This window comes from Natator depressus, chromosome 6 (assembly GCF_965152275.1).
Source record: "Natator depressus isolate rNatDep1 chromosome 6, rNatDep2.hap1, whole genome shotgun sequence".
In the NCBI taxonomy this organism is placed as follows: Eukaryota; Metazoa; Chordata; order Testudines; family Cheloniidae; genus Natator; species Natator depressus.
The window spans coordinates 103221503-103237737 of NC_134239.1; the positions used below are offsets into that span (position 1 = coordinate 103221503).

Below are 16235 nucleotides of genomic sequence, written 5' to 3' on the forward strand. Positions count from 1 at the left end.
AGACTTCTGGGCTTGGGCTGGAGCCCGAACTCTGGGATGCTCCCACCTCGCAAAGTCCTAGAGCCTGGGCTCCAGCCTGAGCCCAGACTTCTACACAGTAGTGAAATAGCCCCACAGCCTGAGCCCCGTGAACTGAATCAGCTGGCATGGGCCAGCTGCAGATGTCTAGTTGCTGTGTAGACATACCTAAAGAGCTCAATCACTATAAGGCATGTCTTCTAATCCTTTAATCATTCTTGTGGCTCTTCTCTGAACCCTCTCCAGTTTATCAACATCGTTCTTGAATTGTGGCCATCAGAACTGGACACAGTGTTCTATCATTGATCGCACAAGTGCCAAAAACAGAAGTAAAATAACCCCTCTACAAGATTCCCCTCTGTATGCATCCCAGGATCCATTGGCTGTTTTGGCCACCACATTGTGCTGGGATCTCATGTTCAGCTGATTACTCTCCATGACCCCCAAATCTTCTTCAGTCACTCCTCCCCAGGATAGATGGGATGGTCCCATGGTTCAAGCAGGCCACTAGAGTCCTAATCTCATTAGTTATTGACAAAATTCCCATTGACTTTATTGGTACAAGGTCCCAGGAGTGTTGGGTTCTTGGCTTTGTCACAGACTAATTAGATAATCATGGACAAGTCACTTAACCTCTCATTGCTTCAGTTTACTCATTTATGAAAATACACTATGACTATAATAGTACAGTAATGCTATTCTAACAACACTAACTTTCACGCTGTTGGGAGGCTGAACTGATTGGGCACTTTTGGATCTGATGAAGGATGCTATGTCATTTATATGCAACATACTTAACACCATTATTCACATTACTATAAGGGAAATCCTTTCCCTGGAGTAGTGCAAGTGTGACAAGAAGCCATAATTGACACATGGGATTCATGTAATTAGCTCCTCATGTTCTCATTGGTTTTTATTAAGCTTTACATATTTCTTGCTGCATTTTTACAGACAAAAGAAGCTGCAGAAGAAGGTAGCCAAGCAAAAAGTCTATGAGGATTTCCTACTGAAAATCATTGACCAGTTGCCTGACAGTAAGTGCTCTTACACTGCAAATGCAGTCTCCTTAAGTATAATAATAGTAACTTTCACTGACTCATTTTGCTCCTGTGTCCTGGCCATGTAGCCTAGTCATCGCCAGTAGTGAGTGTCTTTAAAAGTAAAGGCAATCCACATGTTACAGAGCATCTGACAGCTTCTGTTCCTCAGTCACAAACAGGCCTGCTAAGCAGCACGCTAACCATCACAGCAGGGTTAAGACAGTTCAATGAGTCAAATCCATTTTGCACGACCCACATTGTTTTGTTCTGTGGGCAAGATAAGGCACCCAGGCCTACCTGGACCATGTTGGCTGAGCTAGACCAGTTCTATTAGGTATGCAGGATAAAAAATAGGTGGGAACATTGTCTCCATATTTCCAGCACTTGAGGGCTGGTATAATCCAACTGCCCTTTCTTAGAAGAATTTACTCATTCAGACTTATCTATTCAGGGAGGGGCCTGGGTTTTTTTAAATTTTTTTTTATATGTAGGTATTTTATTTCTGCTCTGCTCTGCAAGTTTGCTACTAAAAGCAAAGTCTGACATGCAGCTTATCCTTGGAACAGAAAGTGATGAGGTTTCAGGCAGTTCTTAGCTCCCATGGGAGTTTGTTCCACAGCCATGGAGCAACCCCTCCAAGAAAGCTAAGCTTTATCCTTGCAGTGGGCAGATCCATTGTGCCCAGCAGTAAGGTGATGATCCACAGATGACTCCTGCCAGAGCTTCTGGGGATCTTTTAGGCATCCTGGGCCCAGGGCTGGCTCCAGGCACCAGCGAAGGAAGCAGGTGCCTAGGGCAGCCAATAGAAAGGGGCAGCATTCCGGGTCTTCAGTGGCAATTTGGCGGCGGGCCCTGCGGTCCCTCTCTTCCTCTTCGGCAGCACTTCGGCAGCAGCTCAACCAGGCTTGGTTTTTGTTTTTTTTCCCCTTCACCGCTTGGGGCGGCAAAAAAGCTGGAGCCGCCCCTGCCTGGGCCCAGACCATTTCTCCTTCCCTATTTATTAAACAATTGGAGTCACTAGAAGATGCTCCAGACTAATTTCTCACTCAGTGTTTCTCAACCTGTGCGTTGCAACCCAGAGGTCGCGAGGTCATGAAAGGCAATCAGGGGGTGGGGGAAGTAGTGGGAAGCATTACATATTTTATTACAATCTAAAACAAAGGAACTCTTTCTCCTCCACTCCTCACACACTCTTACCCTTCAAGGGTAAGCATTCTCTGGCAACATCTTAAAACACAAATAACAATGATAAGCTTAGAGTTTATCACTGATACCTTGTTACTCTTACTTTTGTACTAAATGTAATGGGATCATGAACATTTTTGTTTTGACTAGGGGATCACCAACCTGAAAAGTCGAGAAACCCTGTTTTAGCTGACAGGAGTGATATTTTGGCTGATACAAGCTCTTCTAGTTTTAAATGATGTGGTTTATCTTTCAGTTTACGTCTATCATAAGTAAATACAGTGCAGCTTGTTATTTCTCTATCAGATAAAGGATCAGATACTTGATTAATTTCCCCAAATCTCAGATTCCGCCTTGTTACTTGCACATTTCTCATAGATTAAGAATTTGCTTAAATGCATCAAAACGTCCATCTGAGTTCTTTCGAGTATTTCAGGTCTTGGTTCTCTAGCCCAGACTCAAGGCTGAAGTGATAATTGCGCACGAAAAGGTTATCAGATTATCATAGATATCTCTTCTGACAGCCATTTAACATCTAGTCCGGTGTTAAGTCTATAGATTATTCATCTCTTAGCAACATTCAGAAGCTGAGCCATGGAAAGTTACCAGCTTCACTTCACAACACGGTCAAGTTTGGGTGATGCAATCACCTGCTTAAATGACTCAGAATTCATGACTAAGAGTAGATTCTTTTAAGCGGACTCTTCTATGCCATATTTAACTTTTTGGTACAAAATCTTAATTCCCTTGTCCCATCCTATTGCTGGAGAACCCGGTTCTTTGGATTATGCACTTAGATTCTCTTGTTATATGGTATCAATATTTTGTCCTGTGAAAAACTGTTACAGCCTCTGACCAAGCTTCCCACAAGTTAAATGTCCCTGTAATAGAACCAGTGCCATCCAGTGGTGGAGAGATGCAGCTACATTTCAGTACATCTTTTAAAATGGACTGCATTATATTGTCATAGAAACATAGTCATAGAATTTCAGGCCAGAAAGAACCACCAGCTCATCTAGTCTGATCTCCTGTATGTCACAGGCCACCAACACCACCCAGCACCAACATACTAAATCCAACAACTGAAATGAGACCAAAGTATTGCAGCCTACAGGACATCAGACTGTTGTGTGTGCCACAGGCAGAGAATAGGAAGGACCAATGCCGAAGGCCCCTGCAATGGCAGGGAATTAAGTGACATGGACCCAGATAAACCTGGCAAGTGACCTGCACCCACACGTTGTAGAGGAAGGCAAAACCCCACAAGGTCACTGCCAATTTGACTTGAGGGGAAATTCTTTCCTGACTCCACATATGGCAATCAGTTAGACTCTGAGCACATGAGCAAGAGCCAGTCAGCCAAGCACCAGAGAGAGAGAGAGAGAGAGAGAGAGAGAATGCTTGGTGCCCCCTCAGAGCCCTGGCCCACACTGCCCAGTGTCCCTTCTCCAGTCATGGCCATCCATGACGCTTCAGAGGAAGGAGATAACCCCAACCCCCAAAATCCATTGGGGGAGAGAGTGGAAATCCCTTCCTGACCCCTGCAGTTGGCCAACGGAAACCCTGAAGCATAAGGTTTTAGGAACATAAGACATAAACTGGAATTGATCACTGGGGCTGCTGAACCCTGCCCCTCACCATCACAAGCAGTGCTGTCATCCAATCATACTCATAAATTTGTCCAGCTCTCGCATAAAACTAATCCACTTATTTCTCCCCACAACTCCTATTGGGAGGTTGTTCTAGAACTTCACCCTTCTGATTAGAAACTTTCTTCTAATTTCCAGCCTGAATTTGTTCATGGCCATTTTATACCCATTTGTTCTTGTGCCAACATTGTCTTTTATCTTAAATAGCTCTTCACACTCCCTCGTATTTATCCCTCTACACCTCGATGTATTTATTAAGAGCACTCATATCCCCTCTCAGCTTTCTCTTTGGGAGACTAAACAAGCCAAGCTCTTCCAGTCTCCTTTCATAAGACAGGCCCTCCATTCTCCTGGTCATCCTAGTAGCTCTTCTCTGCATCTGTTCCAGTTTGAATTAATCTTTCTTGAATATGGGTGACAAGAGCTGTACACAGTATTCCAGATGAGGTCTCACCAGTACCTTGTATAATGGCATTAATACTTCTGTGTCTCTATTGGCAATACGTAATACATCCTAGGATTGCATTTGACTTTTTCCACAGCTGCATCCCTTGCTGGCTCATAGTCATCCTGTGATCAATCCCTGCACCCTGGTCTCTCTCATCCTCCTGTCACTTCCAACTGACAAGTCCCCAGCTTGTAGCAGAAATTCTTATAAGACCCTCCTAAGTGGATGGCCTTGCACTTTGTACTATTGAATTTCGTCTCATTTCTGTCACTCCAGCCTTCAAGGTCATCCAGATTTTCCTGTTTAATATTCCAATCCTCCTCTGTATAGACAATTTTCAGAGTAGCCGCCATGTTAGTCTGTGTCCGCAAAAAGAAAAGGAGGACTTGTGGCACCTTAGAGACTAACAAATTTATTTGAGCATAAGCTTTCATGAGCTACAGCTCACTTCATCAGATGCATTCAGTGGAAAAACGATGAAGTGAGCTTTAACTCACACAAGCTTACGCTTAAATAAATTTGTTAGTCTCTAAGGTGCCACAAGTCCTCCTCTTCTTTTTTTGTATTGACAATGCCTCCCAACTTTGCATCAACAGATTTCATTAGCACACTTCTACTTTTTGTGTCAAGGGCATTAATAAAAATGGTGTCAATTGTTCAAAAACTTGGTACATTTTTATGGAATTAAGTCACTCATGCCTGCATGCTATCAAAACAAGAAGTCTTTTTTTTCCTTCTCAGATATCCATTAGTGTTTCCAACTCTTGCAACTTTATCATGAGTCTCGCAATACTTGTTGGTCTTAAAATCCCAGTTCCTGAAGTCAGCTGACTCTCATAAGTCATAAGACTGTCAGCTTTCAGTTTAAAAATATCCACTTCTGATCCTCGTGGTTGTGGAGAAAAGATTGAAAACATAAAGGCTCCAAAACTGGAAGGCAACTAAAAATAACTCCAAATTTAATATTTTTTAAAAAAATCTCATGATTTTTAAATCATCTCATCAGGGTTGAATGTTTGCAGTTGGAAATATTGAGTCAGTTTTCATGGAAAAGATTTAGTTAGCATGGACAGGGCCCAATTGTGCAATTGGCCCCTCCTGTAAGGTGTGGGAGCTGTGGATACACGGTATCTCCCCTGAGCCACTTGGGGTATGTCTACATTGCAATAAAACACCTGCAATACCTTTGCAATACCATTGCAATAAAACACCTGCAATAAAACACTCATGTCAGCTGGCTTGGGCTTGGGCTGCGGGGCTATAAAATTGCAGTGTAGATGTTTGGGCTTGGGCTGGAGCCCAGGCTCTGGGACTCAGTGAAGGGGGAGGGTCCAGAGCCCTGGCTCCAGCCAGAGCCTGACGAGCCCAAGTCAGCTGACATGAGTCATCTGGGTGTTTTGTTGCAGTGTAGACATACCCTCAATTCCTTAAAGGATCCGGTACATAACTTGAAAAGGAAGGAAGATAAAGCGTCTCTAATACATGGTGAGCTAAGTCTGTTTTCCCTTTGTGCTGTTTCCCCTGTATCCCGCTACAGACTATCTGGAGTATGGTGCAGATTCTGTCATTGGAGCTATCATCAGGCGGCATGAGATGCTGTCAGCTACAAACCAGACCCTGATAAAGAACTTGATCACCCTGTCAGATGACTTTGAGAAAAGCCAGCATGACCTTGAAACCTTGCAACGGGAACATGATACCACAAAACTTGTAATGTTATCAAGCGTGTTATTTATGGTATATTAGATAGTAGTTAGTCCAAGAGAGTTAAGCCAGGGTCTGTAAGGGTCTGATTCTGTGAAATACTGAGCACCAGTGACTTCCACTGAACCCTTGGATGGGATCCATCCCCCAGCCCTCCAGGTCTGTCCTAGAGTCTCCAGAATTAAAGATTAATTAAAGATTATGTCATGTGATGAAACCTCCAGGAATATGTCCAACCAAAATTGGCAAACCTAGGTCCATATGTAACTGCTGAAATGGACAGTTTCTGGAATATTTCTGATCACAAACACCAAGTACGTTCTCATCACTTGATCACCCTGGACAAATTTTTACTCTCAGATTAGTAGTGTCAATCTCTGTGGCACATTCTGCCCTCCATCCCCCATCGAATGTCCCGTGGCTATTGGGTCAGGCAGGTCCAAGGGCAGACTATGCAGTAATGGTCCACAGCATGGGTCTTCTAGCACAATGTTGACCCACGCTTATACACTGTGGCCACTGAAGCCAATTCCTGATAGAGAAAAGTTTCTCCAGGTGTTTTATTTTTAATTCAGTGAATAATCCTTAACATTTCTGTTAATAAAAACAGAGGGCTAGATCCAGGCTCCTACAAGGGAAGGGGAAGAGATGTAGCAAGAGCCTGGCTCTTCAGTTCAAGTCGTAGAGACTTATGGTTCCAGCTCTTGGGAGCCCTTGTTCATTCCCCTGTGTGTTGGCCAAGATGGTGGCCATCACAGTAGCATTTGAATTTCACCTGGAGGCATTATTTCTTCAAAGGCCAGGAACCTGGCATTAGGGGCCAAATTCTGTGCTCAGTTATGTCAGTGTGAATCCAGAGTGAGGGTTTGTCTACAGAGGGAAGTTGACCCAGAATAGCTATTCTGGAGCTGCTCCCTGTTGTGGACACTCACCTTCAAGAATCAGTGTCGAAATACTTCAGAATTACTGTTGCTCTTTAAATTCGCACCCTACGTTGTTCCAGAAGAACTTCCCATGTGGACAAGCTCTAACTGTATTGGAGTTGCTTTAGACTTATATCACTGTAATCGAGAGCAGAATGGCCCAGTTTTTTCAGAGTCGTGGCTGCGGAGAATGCTGGTAGCCTATACAACACTTGTTGAACAGGTCCAGCTTGTGCTTCCCGCAGTGCAGCCATGTGGCCAGGGAAAAACTTGCCTCTGAGTGTAACTCACTGTTAGTGAAATAAATTTGTTAATTTGTAAAGTGCTTTGGGATCCTTCAAATTGAAAGCCACTAGGAGAATGAGTGACACTAGAGCTAGACTCCTTCTGCAGTGCAAAGTACATTCCCAGTGTGCATTCTTGTTTACTTCACCTAGATGCTGATTTGGGAACTTTCTGAGCTTCAAATGAAGTGCAACAGAATACAGGAGAAAAACAAGCAGCTGGAAGTCAGTATTAACCACGATAAAGGTCACTTCAGATATCAGGTAAGTTCAAAAGTGCCCCTTCTGTTCCTTCCAGCAGAACACGAGCTATGGATAAAAGAGGAGACACATACTCTAACTGAAAAGACTGGCACACGAGTGAGATCACAAACATTCAGAGCCTGATCCTCCTTCCTTGGAGGCAAGTGGGGGAGTTGGCAGCAGGATCAGGCCCAGAATTCATTAATGTGCCCATTGTTCTAAGATACACACATCATCCCTCTTCTTGGTTTGCTCTCCAACTTATCATTTACTTTCATCTAGTTTGTTGTTTGGTGTGGGCTAAACTTCCAAGTCAGGGTTAGTCCTCTCTGAAGTCAGGGGGAACGTTGTGTGAGTAAGGACCTCTGGGTTTAGCCCTATGTTCTTAAACTTCAGTTCTTTCTAAAAGGACAATGTTAAAGCCAGAAACTACCATTAAAATCTGCAGCAACTTGCTCCAAACACTGTATCTTCAGTGGTTTCCAGAGACGGATTCAAGCGTTGTTTACACTGAGATTTTCCTCTGTTACAGCCATCGCAGACTAGCCACTGGTATAGCTGCACCACTGCAAACTTCTGCTGTTGCTAGGCAAAGAAGCTGTAGGCCATGACTTGTAGCCAGTGCAGTCTAGCCCAGTTTCAAGCAGTGATTTTGAACTTCAAGTGGCTTTCCTTGTCTACTCTAGGAGTTGGTATTGGTGAAAATGGCTAGTCACTGATTGTCTAAACTGGGGATTTCAGTCAAGGCCTTTAGGCACAATCCTTTCTCCATACAGACAAGTTTTCTCCCAACATAGCCCCCAGCTGACACCTAGAGAGACTTTTTCAGTCCAACCCTATGGACACGCTGTCTTCCTCCCACTCCATGAGTTACTACCCAGTTTTCCCTCTTAAACTTCCTCTCCCTCTTGACCTTTTTTCCCATCTCCCTCATTAGCCCCTCCCAGAGCTCCCTCTGGTTTTCCCTTTTCCCCACTCATCCCTTCATCTTCCTAGGTTTCACTCTGCTGCAATGCCCTACTTCTGTGCCTCTCCCCACGCACAGCTGCCACTTGGCACAGCTCGTTCTCACTAGCCCTGCTGCTGCTCACCACCAAGTGAGGCAACCACAACAGCGAGTGGGAGCCATGCCATGGACTGGGGCATGACAGAGAGCCTAGGCAGAAGGCAGCAGGGACTTGTGGGAAAATTGCTAAACGCTGCGAGCCTGGCAATCTGGAGGGACCCCAATCTTACTAGCCCCATGGGGGAGAAGACATCTGGGAGCGGGGGAAAGCAGTTAAGAGGGGGATTCTCCGGAGTAGGATGGAAGGGTCAGTGTCAGTATTAGCAGTTGCTGAGGCTGAGGGTTTACACCTTGTGCAAAGAAGGGCACCAAGTGAGGAGGGAAGAGAGAAGCTTGGGTAGAACAGAGGGGCCAAGAGAGGGATGTAGGAGGAAATGGGGGCAGAGGTACAGGCAGCAGTGCAGTTGGGTTGCACACTGAGGAGAAGCTGGGTCTCACAGCAGAATTGTTACCCAGCCAAACTCCTGTGTGGTAGTCTTGAGAGGTGTTTCCTCATCATGGAGGTTAGCAATTCCAGGCACACGTATGTGCAAAGTGTTCTGTGGGGCAAAATTCACCAACGTCTTTTATGCCTTGCAGAGTCAAGAACTAGGCAGCTTGTTGTTAGCTATCGCCAACCTGGCCGAGCAGTGCCACATGCAGCATTATGGCCCCTTGCAGGAAATGGAATGGTTGTCAAAACTGGACATGATCCAAGTAAGTAACAAACATTGCTGTAGCATTAATAGAAAAGCTGCTCAGGACAGCGGGGTGCCTGCTGCTAAGGGAATACAGATTGTATAGGCAGCTAAAATTTAAGTGACTCAGAAGTCTGGCTCATTCAAGAATGGGTGTTTTGGAGCCTTTGAGCAAATGCAGTAGTGCATGTACTAGCAACATATGTAGAGGTTAGTTATATACCTAGTGGGAGAGGGCATACTGCATAGCACTTAAAACCTGGAACTGGGGATCGGGAGATCTGAGTTCAGTTCCCAGCTCTGCTAATGACTCACTGTGTGACTTTAGGCAAGTCACTTAACGGCTCCGTGCCTCAGTTTCACCATCTATGAAACTGGAATAATATTTCCCTATCTCTCAGCCATTCCACTACACACCCGTGGCTTTTAGCCTGCTCTTGGTTGTGAAACTGGGGCTTTGAGCCATTGTGCCCGTTGGTGGTTAGAGTACATTGCTGAATGGGAGCGGGCCAGCTGTAGTGCTCTGGGGACCAGCGCAGCAGCTCGTCATTAAGGTAAAGCAGGGGAACCACAGAAGCCTGCAGTACCAGTAGTGCCATGCACAGCTAGTCTTGGGAACAATTACTGAAATACCAATACTGTCTGCATTGCAATGCAGGGGTTTTGGACCATGTGGTACTTGCAGATTTTCACCAGAAACACTGTGTGTTGGATTGTCAGTCCTGCTTTCTCTGTGTGACAATTTTAAACATGCACTTATAGTCCAGACAAGATTGTAGTTTGTGTGTGGAACATCCTGAGTGTTGGAGTCATTAGAAGGAATTGATACAATTGATTTGCATTTACCATCTAATTCACAGATTAAGCCCCCAGTTTAGCAAGATCCTGAAGCATGTGGCTAATTTTAAGCACATGAATAGGCTCATTGACTTCAGCGAGAATACTCACATGCTTTAAGTTAGGCATGTGTTTAAGTACCTTGGGGCCAATGAGCTGGGGCCAATGAGCCTAATCCTAATCCTGTATCCCTTACTCAGTATATCTCGCTGTGGACGGTATATAAAACTGCTGCTTAGTTTCATCAAAGGGACTATGTGTGTGAGTAAGGGCTGCAGGATGGAGCCCTTCCATGAGTGAATGTCTGCATGGAAGAAACCTCTCTTTTTATATTAGGAATTCATTCTGGAAAAAAAGCATATCCAGCAATTAGTGACTCAGCCTGATGAATCTGGGGCATTGCTATCTACTCTTGGAGACAAAACTCAGAGCAGAAAAATGGGCATCACCAAGAAGAAGTTCCAAAGCCAAGTTCCAGCAGGCAGTGGTGGTGTAATACAAACTCCTAAAAACAACGGGAAAGCATCAGTGTGACACTCTTTTGTATTAAAGCATTGCAGTTTCCAAAGCAATGGAAGAGAGGAAATTATACAAGCTTCCTCAGACTTACTGACTTTTCGTAGTGTGAATTGCTTCTTTCTAGTGCCTTCATTTTTAATATTTGTGTCTTCCATACACACACAAGTTTGGCATTGGTTCACACAATTACTGGACTATAACTCAAAAGCCAAAAAGCCTACCAATAAAGTAAATGAAAATTACATTGGTTTTGCTATATGGTTATAGTATTAGTCCATTACTAGCTGTGGGTTTTATCCATGGCATGTCCAGTGAAATTAGTAAGGAGTCATTTATGATATTACTTTTTGGTCAAAGAATGGAAGACTAAAATGGATACAATAAAACATATTTGACCACAGTGGGAGAACAGTTAATTTGTTGTTTGTAAAACATACACTAAGATCCTTATCTGAAAATTGCTATGTAAATACCAAGTATGATTATGTTGCAGTGTGTGTTTTTCTGTGGGCTTGTTTGAAATTACATCGGGGACAAGTTCTCAGCTGTACTGATTTACAGCAGCTGGCCCGAGACTTTTTCGATGTCATAACAAGGGTTTCAATTTCCTGTTGCCAAGGGGAGAAACTGAAACAGACGGTACAAAGTGACTTATCAGCTGGAAAAGCTAGAGGAACTCAATGCCAGTAACAAGAAGTTCAGTACTAGGTTAATGGCCTTTGACTCAGTTCAAGTATAATATCAGTTTAATAGCTCAGACGTTCAGATGCTTCCTCATGGTCAAGTCTCCCATGACACCTAAGGAGTTAGCCAACTAATAATGGCTTACATGGAGGGGCCCATTAATATTAATTTATTATATTTTTGTGGTTTTTTCCTCCCATCCTTCATCTGTTGCTTGTCTTCTTTGATTGTGAGCATTATAACTTATTTTATTGCCATTTGTTTATTATTATAGGTTACTGTGACATTCTGTGAACATATCCTTACTTCTCACAGTTGAGCTCACAATTAAGGTAAATTTATAGGCCCAGTTATTACAACAGAGCACCAGTCACGGACCAGCACCTCATTGTGCTCGGTGCTGTACAGACATAGAACAAAAATTGCCCCACTGCACCCGCTTGGGAGCTAAAACAAGGGCTCAATTTTAGAACCTCATAGATTCATTATCCTCAGCGTGGTCTCACTCCTTGCCCAAAACAGAATCATTGCTGTGTGGTGTTCTTCTAAGAATAAAAAAATCGTGGCTTATTGTTGAGATGGGAAATTGGGTTTATGGTCAAGTTCTGGGATTTTTTTTCCTGGTCCACCACAGCCTTCGTATGGGACCCTTGGCAAGTCAAGTCACCTCTCTGTGCCTCAGTTTCCCCATCTGTAAAATGAGGATAATTCTTCCATTAGATGTAACTCAATACTATTTGTAAAAATGCTTTGAGAGTCTCAGGTGGAAGGTGATATGGTTCTATTAAGACAAAACTGGGATTATTTATCACTGGTCAGTCCACAGGTTAGGAGCTTTGAAAAGAAGTTCTCAAAAAGACCTCTACTGAATGACTCCCCCAGAACACAGTAAGAGGGACATGGGGAAGTCAAGCAAAGCTGTACATTAAGAGTCTCTTAAAGGGAAAAAAACAGGTGGAAAGAGCTGGGGAAGGAAAGCATTTTTATTGGCTGGTACATTAGAGGAATGATTCAACAGCAGTTTATCCATGTGAAAATCTGGCCTGCCAGTAATTCTACCAAAGTCCATGAGCTCTGAGGCAACATAAAAAGGGGCAGTCAGGCAAATTAAAGTTATGTGAGGCTTAATTTACCAGGATAATGTGCACTCAGCTTCACCAAGACTTTTAAAAGATCCAGAGCGGAGGCTTTGTACACCTTACTCATTCAGGCCTCTTTCTCTACTCTCTTCTCTTCTCCACCATGGCCAGATATTCTGCATTTCCTTTGTGCATTATACCTTCCACATCTCCCAGCATATCCATACAAAGGAGAAAACTGATGGGTATCATTTTTATTGAAAAAGGTGCAATGCATCACCCTTTGTTTGCACTATACAAACTAGGGCTGGTCAAAAAAATTCCCATCAAAACTGTTTTTTGATGGAAAAATTGGGTTCTTGACCAAATTAAATTTTTCACACACAAAAAAATTTGTTGTTGAAATATTTCACCTACAAACCAAAATATTTTGGCTGAAAATGGGAACTGTAGCGCCTCAGGGGAGTTGCCGTTTGCTCTTCATGTCCCCTTTCTGGACTTTATCTCCCATACCATATCTCCCATATCACCATGACTAGGAACTCAGTGATGCACAGCTTTTCCTCACCAAGAGGGGAGATCATGGAGCATTACGAGTACACTTAGAAAATTTGATTTTTATTACAATTTTGTTGGATAATACTGATGTTTATTTTAAAGCATTTTTTTAAAATTATTTTTATCAATTTAAGCTTTCACAGTTGCAAGAAATTGCGGGGTGGGGGGGTCATGCATTTAATGACAGTTGATGTTGAGATTCAAAATGTTGAAGCTTTAGAACTGTTAAACCACAAATTGTCAACAGCACATGTCAAAATATACAAAGTAAATATGCTAAAATCAAACTCTAATAAGTTCTCAAGCAATATGTTTCTTACCTTGCCTATCTGTATATTTCTGTTCTTACTGATGGAAATATTTTGTGTTGGTTTGTATGTGTATGGTGAAATTGACATTTACTGTGATTTACCGGTAAAGATCGAATCCTTCGGAGCCTAATTATGAGAGATGTAGTGTTGCTGATGATCCCGGCACATAGCGGAGCAAACGACAGCTCCCAGGTGGTGCCACGGTTCGTGTTTTCAGCCAAAATCTTGGAGTTTTCAGAGGAAAAAAAATGAAATTTCACAGAAAACAGAAGTTTTTTTGTTTTCATCAGAATTTTCAATGGGGGGTAAAAAACATGCAGACGAGCTCTAATGTTGAATTCCGGGACACGTGGACTGTAAGTGAGACCAAAACAGGGCTTAAAGTCTGGGTTTCGTGCTTAGTTACGCCCATATAAAGCTGAAGTGATGCAGTTATCCCAGATTTACACCAGTGAAACTCAGAATGAAATTTGGCCCTTAGAACTGCAACAACATAAGTCCTGATTCTCCTTTCATTACATGCATTTAGTCATTTACACCTGGACAATGTGGTGTAAAATGCTACCAAATCAGAGTGCAAAGGGGGTGTAAAATGATGCCATTCTGATCTAGATGGGTTCTACCTCAACTCTGCACAGCTATAAATAACTACACATGCTTGGGAATGGAGCATCAGATGCACAGTAATATATACTGTCCTGTTATAATAATGAATGTTTCATTCTTCAAGGCCTCAGCCAGTTCACAAATGGTGCAGGAAAAGGTATGGTCTGGAACGTTCTGATAGGTGTCTGAACCTTGCTCCCACAATTCTCTTGGATGCCAACAGGGATCCGACAATATGCCGTGAAGGTTGCCCACAATGCAATGAGCCTGGAGGCATTGCAAAGGACTCTGAGCCTTGGTCTACACTAGGAGTTGAGGTCGAATTTAGCAGCATTAAATCGATTTAACCCTGCACCCGTCCACACGACGAAGCCCTTTTTTTTGACTTAAAGGGCTCTTAAAATCGATTTCCTTACTCCACCCCTGACAAGGGGATTAGCACGGAAATCGGCCTTGCCGGGTCAAATTTGCGGTACTGTGGACACAATTAGATGGTATTGGCCTCTGGGAGCGATCCCAGAGTGCTCCATTGTGACCGGTCTGGACAGCACTCTCAACTCAGATGCACTGGCCAAGTAGACAGGAAAAGGCCCGCAAACTTTTGAATTTCAATTTCCATTTGGCCAGCATGGCAAGCTGCAGGTGACCATGATAGAGTCCCAGAATCGCAAAAGAGCTCCAGCATGGACCGAACAGGAGATATGGGATCTGATCACTGTATGGGGAGAGGAATCCGTGCTATCAGAACTCCGTTCCAGTTTTCGAAATGCCAAAACATTTGTCAAAATCTCCCAGGGCATGAAGGACAGAGGCCGTAACAGGGACCCGAAGCAGTGCCACATGAAACTTAAGGAGCTGAGGCAAGCCTACCAGAAAACCAGAGAGGCGAACGGCCGCTCCGGGTCAGAGCCCACAACATACCGCTTCTATGATGAGCTGCATGCCATTTTAGGGGCTTCAGCCACCACTACCCCAGCCGTGTTGTCTGACTCCTTCAATGGAGGTGGAGGCAACACGGAAGCAGGTTTTGGGGACGAGGAAGCTGATGATGATGAGGTTGTAGATAGCTCACAGCAAACAAGCAGAGAAACCGGCTTTCCCGACAGCCAGGAACTGTTTCTCACCCTGGACCTGGAGCCAGTACCCCCTGAATCCACCCAAGGCTGCCTCCCGAACCCGCCAGGTGGAGAAGGGACATCTGGTGAGTGTACCTTTTAAAATACTATACATAGTTTAAAAGCAAGCATGTTTAATGATTAATTTGCCCTGGCATTTGTGGCTTTCCTGGATGTACTCCCAAAGCCTTTGCAAAAGGTTTCTGGGGAGGGCAGCCTTATTCCATCCACCATGGTAGGACACTTTACTACTCCAGGCCAGTAGCATGTACTCGGGAATCATTGTAGAACAAAGCATTGCAATGTATGCTTGCTGGTGTTCAAACAACATCCATTCTTTATCTCTCTGTGTTATCCTCAGGAGAGTGAGATATCATTCATGGTCACCTGGTTGAAATAGGGTGCTTTTCTTAAGGGTGGAGGGGCTAGCCACGCGCTGGGGGGAGGGAAATGTGACCTTGGACCGAAAGCACATGTGCTATGTATGTAATAACAGCAAGGTTTACCGTGAAAGAGTGTATCCATTGTTCTATAAAATGTGTCTTTTTAAATACCACTGTCCCTTTTTTTTTCTCCACCAGCTGCATGTGTTTCAGGGATCACAGGATCTTCTCCTTCCCAGAGGCTAGCGAAGATTAGAAGGCAAAAAAAACGCACTTGCGATGAAATGTTCTCTGACCTCATGCTGTCCTCCCATGCTGACAGAGCACAGATGAATGCGTGGAGGCAGACAATGTCAGAGTGCAGGAAAGCACAAAATGACCAGGAGAAGAGGTGGCGGGCTGAAGAGAGTAAGTGGTGGGCTGAAGAGAGGGCTGAAGCTGAAAGGTGGTGGCAGCGTGATGAGAGGAGGCAGGATTCAATGCTGAGGCTGCTGGAGGATCAAACTAATATGCTCCAGCGTATGGTTGAGCTGCAGGAAAGGCAGGCAGAGCACAGACCGCGGCTACAGCCCCTGTGTAACCAACCACCCTCCTCCCCAAGTTCCATAGCCTCCTCACCCAGACGCCCAAGAACTCCGGCCACCCAGCCACTCCACCCCAGAGGATTGCCCAAGCAACAGAAAGCTGGCATTCAATAAGTTTTAAGGTTTTAAACTTTTAAAGTGCTGTGTGGCCTTGTCCTTCCCTCCTCCGCCACCCCTCCTGGTGCTTCTCTCCTCCACCACCCCTCCTGGGCTATCTTGGTAGTTATCCCCCTATTTGTGTGATGAATTAATAAAGAATACATGAATGTGAAGCAACAATGACTTTATTGCCTCTGCAAGCGGTGATCGAAGGGAGGAC

The 16235-nt window shown here is 44.1% G+C and overlaps 1 protein-coding gene across 4 annotated transcripts in view; it reads left to right on the plus strand.

The window, feature by feature from the left end:
• The window catches only part of CCDC197 (coiled-coil domain containing 197), a 77244-nt gene that overhangs the window by 13671 nt on the left and 47338 nt on the right, over positions 1-16235 (plus strand). For 2 of the 4 annotated variants that reach the window (XM_074956165.1, XM_074956164.1), the window contains 5 exons: positions 973-1055; positions 5881-6053; positions 7408-7518; positions 9143-9259; positions 10414-10972. In XM_074956165.1, the coding sequence (XP_074812266.1) occupies positions 973-1055; positions 5881-6053; positions 7408-7518; positions 9143-9259; positions 10414-10611 (682 nt within the window). In that variant the 3' untranslated portion in view covers positions 10612-10972. Of the gene's footprint in view, positions 1-972; positions 1056-5880; positions 6054-7407; positions 7519-9142; positions 9260-10413; positions 10973-11341; positions 11613-13958; positions 15036-15530; positions 16110-16235 lie in introns of those variants that run through there. The other 2 variants (XM_074956167.1, XM_074956166.1) reach the window with 2 other exon arrangements.